This window comes from Impatiens glandulifera, chromosome 1 (genome assembly GCF_907164915.1).
Source record: "Impatiens glandulifera chromosome 1, dImpGla2.1, whole genome shotgun sequence".
NCBI classification, from domain to species: Eukaryota; Viridiplantae; Streptophyta; class Magnoliopsida; order Ericales; family Balsaminaceae; genus Impatiens; species Impatiens glandulifera.
In genome coordinates this window covers 69,741,202-69,753,259 of record NC_061862.1, presented here as the reverse complement: position 1 = coordinate 69,753,259, position 12,058 = coordinate 69,741,202, and the positions used below count along the sequence as shown (strand labels likewise).

The window sequence follows — 12,058 nt, the reverse complement described above, 5'->3', positions numbered from 1 at the left end:
TATAATTAATAATCTATATTATATATTAAAAAAATGGTGGCATAAATGTGAGAGACCATGTCCAACTAATTGTCCTTAGGTAGTATTTGTCCAGGAGTTCCATGAAAGGATTTTTGGAATAAAACTCAGTTTTTATCCCAAAACTCAAACATCTTATCAATTATTAAATTAAATAATTTTATCATTTAAATATCAAAATTACACTCTAATTTTATCTTCTTTCTAAATTAGCATTCTATCACCTATACAATATCCTCTAAAGTCAAAGGGTAAATTAGTTTTTAAATTTTAAAACCAGTTTTTTCTTAATTTTTACTAAACAAGATTTTTTAGAATAAAATCCAAGTAAAACTCAAAAAAACTCTTTCCTCAAACAAGCCCCAAGTGGAGAAAAAAATTAAGTTCTATAACATATATTGTGATTAGATGGGGATAGGACAACAATCTAGGAGATTAGAGTCCTTTGATCCCAATATATGTTTGCTTCTTCTAACCGCGGCAGGGGCATAAATGTAATATTTCTTTTAATTAATTTTTTTTTTATATTTATGCCCCTATCGCGCTGTGAGAGAAAATAAAAAAAAAGATTACGTTTATGTCCTCACAGCGAGCAGCATATATTGAGATCAGAGGAGAGGAAGACCATCTAGATTGCTATAGTCAAAAGTCATTTGACTAAGACAATTGTGTATTTGATCATAGAGATCAATCTTAATACAGTTAAAATACTGTTTTTAATTTTAAAGTCACCAATAATATATAAATCAATAAAATGGAGAGATGAAAGTTGTTTCTTTCTTATATTTATATTTTATAATGAATATCATGCATTCTTATAGTTATAACTATTTTTAAGTAAAAATGTAAAGATTTTTTTTTTTTTTATTTGAACTAATTTAGTAATTTATTTTTGCCCAATTTATTTTTGCCCAATTTATTTTTTGCGTGGATAATATAACTCTCAAACATTCATAACTCATTTAATTAAAAACGATTTTACCATAATCAAACTTTAATATAAAACATTTTTTAATTAGGATACAAAATATAACTTGTAAAAAAAAAGTTTCAATTAATTAATTTACACAATATATTTTAAAAATATATGAACCGTATCTGTGACATGAAAATTAGAAGAAAAAAAAGGATATATAAAAATTGTATGTCTATATTTTTACCCAACTTTAGGTAGATAAAAAAAATTAAGGAAGAAATAATATTAAAAAGCCCCCGGCGAGGATCGAACTCGCGGCCTTTCCCTTACGAAGGGAACGCAATACCACTATGCTACGGAGGCGTTGGTTTCTTTATTTTTAATATAACTATATCTTTTCAAGTGACAAATACGCATTACTCAAGGGATTCAGTATCTTTCAAACATCTTATGGAATATAGTTAGGCATTTTAAAATATTTTTTCAAAATCATCAATAAGCCCTTTGTCTATACTAGGGATTAACAACTCAACCGAATCGATTTTTTTTATTCGTCATATATATATAATGTCTTAATAAAGTACTGGTGGATTTGAGGTTGTGATAGAAAAGTGGTGAAAGTGGATAGTGAAAAAGTTTGGAGAGTTTATGTCAAGGCATATTAGTTTATGTTGCCTGAATTCTTATTTTAAGATAACACTTTTATATATTTTTTATTTGTGACTTGCTTATAGGCATACCCAGATGGATGGAGTCATTATAGAAGTAAAATTAATGTTAAGATCTGATAAGATTTGTTAATATTTGTGGACAAGATAAAAGCTAATAGAAATAGAGTTGAAACAGTTGATGAAGGCGCGAAAACTATGTTATGTTTGAAGATATAGAGAGTTGTTCAAAATTAAATAAAGAATTAACCAGTGTAAAATGATCTTATAAGAGAACTCGTCATAATGATATTGTCAGTACTGCAATATCCAAGATGGCTGACGTGGTTGGTAAGACATACAATGTTGAAAAGACAAATGCTCAACAAATTTTTGATGAACTATAAAATATTTTGACTTAGAGAAGACACAATTTTTACAAGTTGTTGTACTCACAAAAACGAGAGGAAATTCGAGGCGTTTCTACAATCCCTTAGCATATGAGGCGTGCATGAATTTTTTTACAAATAAAGAAATGATCATCAAGATATGAGATTTTTAATTTCTCATTTTTGTGAATTTTTAATGTGATTTTTTTGTTATTAAGACTATTTTTTTTTATTTCATATATGAGTAAGGAGATACTTGAGACTAATTGCATACAAAATTATAAACTTGTATATGTTACTTTGATTTTCGATCAAAATATTATTATTTTGTCTGGTTGATTTTTTTTTTGTTTTGTTTAAAAGTATTGAAATAAAGTTATTTTTAATTATTTGTCAAAATTATGTTATAAAATAATTTCTTCATCCAAACCAGAGAATTGAAACTGAATTACAATTCATCCAAACAAAAAAAAATTGAAACTGAAATACAATTTTACATTTGAATTGATTGTTCCTTGCTAATTTTGGTGGAATTGAAATGGTTTCATACTTTTAAAGAAAACATATATTTTCACTTGTTTATGATAGTTGGATTAATGGTAAGTGGTAATAGTAAAAACCAATCCATAATTACTCCTAAAATAATCTTTTTATTTATAAAGGTAAAAATAGATCCAGGGTTACAAATTTGTCCAATATCTCTAAACATATGAGATAAGAACCTAATCGATTCAATTCACACTTGGCTCGTTAATTTTATGCACCCTTTAAAAAAATAACAAAAATAAACAGTTGACATTGATTGACAACGTTTCCGTATGTCATTGAAATGTAAAGAAAGGCAATTAGAGTTATAATATGATATTTATTCAAAAACAGATTTAACTTCTAATAAATAATAAGAAAAAAAAAACTAACAACCCAAATTCATTTAAACAAAGATTGAAACATCTATGATCAAAGACTTGACAACCACTCTAATCTATTAGAAGCTGTTGGATACAGCTTTCAACAAGAGTGGCAAGTTTTATTATATTATATTACATGTTCACTTGTCCTAGATCTTATCCATCCATGATTTCTTTCTTCTCATGTTGATCCTCCTTGTGCCCACCTGGCAACTTCTCCTTAATCTTCTCTTTCTTCTTCCTCCCTCCTACTCCATCGTCCTCAGAGCTAGAGCTTCCGGAGCGGAAAAATATGACTCCGGCGGCTCCATGGAAGTCCGGTTGCTGCTTGTGTTTGCCCACTAATCCCCTTCCGTCTCCTCCGATTCTAGTTCCCGTGCCAGACAAATAGTCACCCAAGGAGCCGCCGGGCATTTCATATTCCCATGTGGTGCCGGTGCCAACATGTTCATGCTTAAGTGGGTTTCCGCACTGATCAGTTGTCTGACGAACCGGTATTCCACACTCCTCTGTCTGAGGAGAGCAAATGGGGTTTCCAGCATCGTCGGTTTGGCGACCGTACTTTGTTCCAAACTGAGCCATCTCTTGACCGTCTGAATATATGATTGTCAAAAACGATTTTTTTTTTTGTCCGAGGGGAAAAATCTGAGTGTATTGCAAGTTGATAAGATGAGAAAATAGTGGGATTAGATTCTAGATTATTATATAGGAGCGAAGAGAGAGAGAGATCTGGATGGGGCAGATTAAGTATAAGCTACGTGCATGACATATGAAGGGTACACGTATTCTCATGCAATGAGATTGTGCCATGTTGTAAACGTATGGGTGAATTCGTGTCTTTTTGTAGGTTTCAGATTATCATGGATTTACTCTTATATAAAAAAAAAAGAATAATAAAAGATGGAAAGGTAATTTTAGAATGTTTTAAGGGACAATTTAATGGAAAGGTAATTATGGTTATTATATTGGATAAAGATCTGAATGTTCGAAAAAAAAAATAAAAAAAATTGATCGAAATAATTATAAATCCATTTAACCGAATTTTGATAGTTTATAATTTATTGTATTGATATTTTTAGTTTAATTAATAAAAAATCGATGAATAAATCGGCAGAATATATATATACTTGTTTTTTATATTTTGAAGAATATGTCTTTCTACATCGTATATAACAGATATATATAATATCATGATTTGTTTTTTTTTTTTTTTTGTTAAGGGTTTGAATTTTGGTGAGAAATAACACATATTTATTATTTTATATTTTTTTTTATTTTTTAAACTTATTTTGATTTAATTAATATTTTAATATATTTTTTAAGTTAAATTTTTTTGTTAATTAATTTATTAAAATTTTATTTATAAAAGGTTTTTCAATCATTTTACATTTATTTATTTTTAATAGTATATGTTTGTTATTTTGTTTTCATATTCTTCTTTATTATATTATATATATATATATATATATATTTTTTTTTTTTTCAATGATAATCGATTTTATAACTGACCACATCAACCCCATCAACCAACAGAAGAATAAGCATTTTGAAAAAATGATACTAATAAAATTTTCAGTAAAAAAATCAACATAAACCTTTACCCCTATATATTCCTATCTTATTCTCATAGGTGATAGCATTCAATTTATTTTAAAAGTTGACATGTTGTGTATATTTGATTAACCTTGTATACATGTTCAGTTTTTTGTTTTTTTTATTTGAAATAATTAATATTATATAATTATAAATATTAATCACCTTAATTTTTTAATATATATATTTTTTATAAATTATTTATAATATATAACTTATTATTTAATTATATATTTAAAAACGTAATGTTTTATTTAAAATAATTTGTGTTTTTTTTATTAGTTTAATTTTAAATATTAATAAATTAGTTAAATTAAAAAATAATTTATTTTAAAATAAATTAAATGTATATAATTTTTTTTATTAATATGTAATATATAATTTTAATTAAAATAAAAAAAGTAAATAGAAAATAAGACATAATTGTTTTTTATTTTTTCATATATTATTTTTATGTATATTTTTAATGTCTTTTTTTTATCTATTATATAATTTATTTATTATAAAAAAAATAAATTTTATTTTATTAATCATTATAACAATTATAAAACTTAAAAAATATATATAATATTGTTAATTTTTTTTTATTTTTCTTAATAACTTATAAGTTATAAATCTTTAAATTCATTGTTACAATAATGAATTGTTTTGTAACATGTTCTTTGCAACCAAAACAATACAAAAATAAGTAATTAGTAACTAATTTAGTAACATCAATAACCATTCTACTAACATAACATAATGTGAAGTTTAGTAGCAATTAGATGTTATTCTGATGTTTGGAAATTTTAAACTTATATCGTCACTCCTTTTGTATTTATAATATTGTAATTAAAAGTTAGTCATTTTTGTTTCAACATAGGTAACGTCTCAAAATTTCTTATCTTCTATTTTATTTATTTTTAAATTTTAAATAGTCTTTATATTTTAGAAAATATTTTTGAATATTTTAAATAAATTTAGAATTGACTTATATATATTATAAATTTGCAACCTATTTTTTTTTTTAAATTAGGAAAATACTTTGCGTAAATTAACGTTTTTTAGAGATTCTGTTTCGGTTTGAGGTTTGGTTACACTCGGGAAATAGCTCTCGCGCTTACTCCTTTATGCCCGTTAAAATGACGGTCTCTAATTTAAAATTTTGGCCAATTTTAAAATTTTATTGTTTTACACTTTTAATTTTTGAATGATTTAAATAATAATCATTAAATATATTAAAATTTAGAATTTAAATCATACTTGGAGATCAGATTTTGATTGATTTTTATACTTATTTGTTGTTTTTCTTCTTCTTCTCCCCGGAGTCTTTTTTTTCGGTTTTCTTCTAGATCTGAATTCTTTTTATAGGGGATGAACTAACTTCAAATATTTTACCAAAGTCAACCATCTTAGTTGAACGTCATGTGAACAGATTAAATCTCTTTCTTCGTCTTTATTTGCGGTTGGAAGCTTTAATTGTTGGTTGAAGCTTATCTTCCCCGCCTTCTAAAGATTCTTCTATTGAAGAAGAGGACAAAGCTGCATCACTAATCTTATCTCCTTTGTTGACGCGAAGAAGAACACTAGTAAAAAATGCATAATTACCGAGGACGATCACTGAAAGCGTTTAAATGTTTTCAGAAATATTTATTTCACCGAGAACAATTGTCTGATATTTATTAAAGTCACCGAGAGCAATATTGTTCCCTCGCTGATAGTTTTTATTACTGAAAGATAATAATTCATGCTTTCAATAAAATTCATTTATTTTCCCTTAACCTTTCTTCATTTCTTCATTTCTTCTTTCTTTCTTTTTCCTCTCGCTTCCATCGCATCTCCCTTTCTAATTCTCCAATTCTGGCGTTCCTCATCCAAGCCCGTAGAAGGAGCTAAGAGAAGATTCTCTGATTCCGCCTGTCCTCCATCAGCTCCACAATTTCTACTGCCCTCCGTTAGCACCCCAATTTTCGGTAATGGCGAAAGGGAGAACTACCTCCAGGCTTACAACTAGGTGATCGTCGACTGTCCCGCTCGTTCTCGCCATGCTTACAGATGAACACAAGACATGGTAGCAGGGTTTAACTTCCCTGATCAGATCCCGCAAATTGAAATCTGAATTCGACCAGTCTAAGGTAAAGAGTGCCTCCAATTCCTCTTGCATACGGTGAAATCTTACTCTCTCTTTAGACTCTATTGTGAATATAGACTCTATTATGAATATTATTCTTGAGACTTTACTGATTATTTTTGTTTTAAGATTGAAGTTGTATTTCCTTAGGAATTCATGTAGGTTTTGTCTTGAATCATGTGAAAATGCATTTTTGTTGAAAATTGAACGCCAATAACATACTGAAAGTTTAGCTTGCAACTTATTTTTGTTCTTCGAGCAGAACTTAATGGTTTCTTCAGTTCTCTAGAGTTAAGTGTCAGTTTATCTCCTAATAACTAGCTTTGGTAAAAGTTGTTTCTTTTTTATGATCTTAGATTAAAGTTTTCTACCCACCTGTACCTTTTTGTGTATGGTATGCCGAAGCATTCACTAGTCTCATAGGATTGAGCAAGATGGGATTATAATCATATAAGTTTCTATTGTTTTGCAAGACCCTTATTTTTGCTAGATGGTTCATAATTTCTCTTACTAGTAAAAATAAGAAGCATCAACAGATACTTGGTGAATGATCATGTAGGTGTGTTGTGGGACCATTGACTTTAATATATTATCATATTGCTGTTCTGGTTTTTAGTTTATATAATCTAGCATTTTACCGAGAGTAGAGCTTTAGGTCTCGGTAATTATTAAATATTTTCGGCGAGAGCCTTTCACATTCGGTGATAATTTATTTCCGAGAGCTACAAATGTTCTCGCAGATACTTTTTTTTCCACCGACAGCTGTATCACCGAGACGTTGCGAGGGCATTTATTTCCCTCAGTGAACACTATCACCGAAGGCATTATCTCTTTCTCCGAGGGTTTTTGCTCTCCTTAAAAATCAAATTTTTACTAGTAGAAGATGATACTGTCGATCTTATCATAAGAGATAAGTTCAATTTTTTTTTGTGGTGAAGGAGGTGGTGACCGCTTCATTTGGGAGCTCGGCAGGAGGGAGGAAGTGACTGAGGAGGCTAGTTTTTTTTTGGTGAAATTAGGGGCTCAAGCCCTTTTAATCACACACGAAGGTTTCTCAAATTTTTTTTATCATTGTTTAAAGAGCTCTTTGACCTTTTTACTTATTTAATTTATATCAAAGCCCTTCTTTTGGCCTTTTTTAGACGTTGGGTATGTTTGATGCCTGGGTCTTGCCTGCTTGGGTTTTTAATATAGGTCCAATCATTTGGCCTAAGCTTTGTTTGGTTTGGATCAAATGGCTTATGCCTTATTTGATTTTTTTATTTGTCAAAAATAACCTAGAATTATTATTATCACTAGTAGAAAATGCATAATCAATGAGGACTATAACAGAGATGATTGAAAGTTATCGGAAATAAATATTTCACCGAGGGCATTGATTCGCTCTCATTGATACTTATATAAATTGCCGAGGACAGAACTTCACTCTCGCTGTTATCTTTTATTTCCGAGAGCCTTTGATTTATGATCTCGGTGATTTTTAATTAAATTTTTTCTTTGAGGGATCCCGATAACACCTTCGTTGATATCTTTTAATTTTTCCCTAAATGCTAATTTTTTTCTTTATTTCTTCTTCTTTCTTTTTTTCTTTTTAGTCCTCCGATTGATCCTCCAATTCCACCACACCACTTCAGAGCCTTTGATTCCACCAGCACCACTCCGATTCTGGCCTCTTCCTCTCTCCAAATCGATTTCACTTCGATTGGCGACTTGGCGAGAGTTTGGCGATTGGCGCTGCAGATTGGCGATTTCACTCCGTCGACTCCCTACTAAAACAGGTAATTGAAATGTTTATCAATATTTTAGCTTAGGCTTAGATTCATATCACGCATCAAACTGCAGTTTCAATTGGAAATGGATGAATAAAGGATAACTGATATATTGATTTCTTAAAAATTATATTTTAGTGCGATTTTTCCATTCACATGATATGACATCCCTTGACTGAGCTTTCATTTATAATGCTGTATAACTCCTAAAAATCTTGTTAGTATTGGTTATGGTTTAGGTTTGTGTAGAAAATGTAAGTAGGAAGAATGATATGACATATCATACTTGTTAATCAGTAACAACAATTAGGACCAAGTTTAGAACAGAATCAAACAATTGGATCTCTCCATACTACAATCGCTTCAACCCCTAATCAATCATATAATGAACATTTAAAGATCAATAACTATAAATTTTCCTAATCTATAAAAACAAAGTCAAGTTAGGTCATTTTAAGCACGAATACATTCAATACACATCTAATCAATAAACGCATTCATAAATTGTTAATTTAAAGAGATGTTGACCTTCAGATTGCATTTTCCTGGCCAACTTGATACATTCCCCACGAAAACTTGTTGGTTTTGCATTCCTTTAATTCCATTAGTGCATCATTTCCATTTTTCTATATCGTGTTATTTTAAATGGTTGCATAGACTAAAGTTGCATGTAGAGTGACTTTCTTTTTCTAACCTTATTATATAAATTTGTTAGAAGTAAAAATGAGTATCTATAAGTTTTATAGTTTTTAATAGTTTAACTTTAATTTAATATTTTTATGAATAATTACAAGGTTTAATATCGTTATTTTGAAGTATGGTAGTAAGAGCTAAATTAGCTTCTAATTTAGTTTATACCTACTTTCGTTCATAGCTTTGCTATACTGATCTTTGTGTCGACGAAATCACAAGAAGCAACCTAGCTAGCTATCTCCGGCCAGTTGACTAGGTAAGTAATAGCTTTTCTTTGCAAGTAATGACATAGATTATATGTTTGGTGATTTGATATGAATGAATAAGAATTGGGTGAAGATGTTTTATATTGATTGTGTTTGTTGTGACAAATGATTACTAGATAGTGTGTTTAGATGAAGTTTAGATTAAATGAGATAGAATATGTGTTGACATTGAAATTTTGAAAGTACACAATAGGTTGTTGTTGAGTAGTCATGATCAAAATGAGTTTTTCCAATTTCAATATTTATAAACAGTTTATAGTGTGTGAGCATGTTAGGTAAGTTCTAGATGGTTTATGTTAGACAAATAATTAGATTATTATAAATTTCTGAATAAATTTATTCGGAAATCTTGATAAATAAGTTTCTAAAACGTGATATATTCCTAGATTACAGTTGAAAATGGAAATTCCGGACAAAAGTTGGATTCTCCTACCACTAGTAAAAAAGGGTTAAATATCTAGCAATAATAGCGATTGGAGTAAAACCAATCGCTATTATTAAGGTAGTAGCGATTGGTTATAATTCCAATCGCAACTACCTTGATAATAACGATTGATCTTTACACCAATCACTCTTAGGGTGTGTTTGATGAGGGTGGAATTAGAATTGAATTGGAATTGGAGGGGTCAATTCCAATTCAGGTGTTTGTTTGAAGAATTAAATTTAGGAATTGGATTTGAAATTTAAATTCTGATGGAATTATAAACCATGTAATTATTAGCTTTTGAATTCCGGTCAAATTAGATAAGAATTCTAATTCCAACCAAACAGATCTTCTTCTTTTCACCTCTCTCTCTCTCCTTCCCCATTTTCAGCCCGTAACATTTTTCTCATTTCCTTTCACCTTTCTCTCTCTTCTTCCCCATTTTCCCATTTTCCAGTAACATTTTCCCCATTTTCCCGATCTATCTTCTTTCTCTTTTATTATGTAACGGGCGGCGACGGGAGACGATGGGCGACAACGGGAGACGACGGGCGGCGACGGGCGACGATTCCTCACTGGCGGCGACGATTTCTCACTACTTCAACATCAGGTACCTCCATATATCTCTTCAACGCATATGGGAAATACTTTCTATTTTTTTTGTTTCTAGATCTGAATGCGATTAGATATTCTTTTCGTTGAGAATATTATCCTTTCTGCAATGCACAAATCATATGAAAAAGATATTTGATCTTAATGATAGGATCCTGGTATTTTGCAATAGAGTTTGAGTGATGTAATATATTTGTGAATAACAGTAGACCCTTTGTTTTTATTTGTGATGCTTTATGATTATATTGTGGCTATTTATGGGGCATATGATAAGATTAGATTATGTAGAATATGATAAGTATTAGTTTGATAAATATGTTGATTAATATCTAGTAAGATTATGACTATTTATTAGGATTTTGATTCCTAGGATTTATTCTAAATTCATTTTTGATTTTTCTACTTTAAAGTTTAAATTTATGTAATCTTAGTTTTTAAGTAGAATAGATTTAATAACTGAAGATTAGGATCATAAGATGAAATCAGGTTGAAATGAGAAATATTGAAATCTAAGTTGTGACAATTCAGGTTGGAGGCTAATAAGTTCATGTTGAATTTAGGATGAGTTAGTATTTTAATCTCAGATTGAGTAGTTTAATGTTGACACATACTCAATATCTTTTTGGTCGCCATATTGCAATAGTGGATTGGTCGCCATTAATTGCAATTGTGAATGAAGCATATGATACATATAAATCTGATTTAATTTTATTTATTTTGCAGAACGTGGTATCTTATTAATGGATAATAACAGTTTAGTACAAGTAAAAAAAAGAAGATTACTTCTTGATGTGATAACTCAAACCACTATTGCAATTGTGGATTGGTTACAAGAACAACCTATACCAAGAGTCCCACGATATGACACTGAGAAAAATAATGCATTAAGAAAAATATTGTTAAAAAGATTATATGGAGAAAAAGACAAGACTTGTTTTGACTTATTACGATTCACAAAACACAGTTTCACTATGTTTTGTGAATTGTTGCGTGAAAAGGGTTTACAAGATAATAGAAATGTGACGGTTGAAGAATCTGTAGCCATGTTCTTACTTGTACTAGGACATGGAGTAAAACTTCGGGTACTTGGATGTATCTATATTCGTTCATTAGAGACAATTAGTAGGCACTTTCATGAAGTACTACGCTTGGTTCTCAGTTTAAGTAAGGATTTTATAAGATTATCTAATCAAGTTGAGAATGTTGATGAGAATGATCATAAATGGAGATGGTTCAAGGTTAGTATCAAAATTAAGTTTGACATATATTTGTAGATTATTTTAGAAATTATATAGTTTAATTTTTTAGGATTGCCTTGGAGCTTTGGATGGAACACATGTATAGATGACTATTCCACTTTAAGGATCAAGGTAGATATCGAAATAGGAAACAACAGATAACAACTAATGTTTTGGAAGTATGTGATAGAAAGAGTTTGAAATTTCTTTATGTTCTTCCTGGATGGGAAGGTTCACCATCAGATTCAAAAGTTTTACGAAGTGCATTAGTGAGAGAAAGGGATCCATTTCTTGTGCCGACTAGTATTGTTTTTTAAATTTTATTTATATTAGTAGCATTAAGAAGACTAATAAATTTGAATTTTATTTAGGAAATTATTATCTAGTTGATGCTGGATATGCAAATACTCCCGGATTTTTAGCTCCTTATCGTTTACTCGTTATCACCTAAATGAATGGTCAAGTCATGGTAATC

At 29.5% G+C, this 12,058-nt stretch overlaps 1 protein-coding gene and 1 non-coding gene across 2 annotated transcripts; both read right to left on the bottom strand.

Annotated features, from left to right (window-relative positions):
- Positions 1-1,225: 1,225 nt before the first annotated feature.
- TRNAT-CGU lies at positions 1,226-1,297 on the bottom strand. Its single transcript has one exon. It is a non-coding gene; the product is annotated as a tRNA-Thr (tRNA).
- A 1,737-nt stretch (positions 1,298-3,034) lies between these two features.
- On the bottom strand, positions 3,035-3,460 carry LOC124931481 (dehydrin DHN1-like). Its single transcript, XM_047471959.1, has one exon. It carries the CDS (start codon positions 3,458-3,460, stop codon positions 3,035-3,037), a length of 426 nt encoding a protein of 141 aa, XP_047327915.1.
- Positions 3,461-12,058: the final 8,598 nt, after the last annotated feature.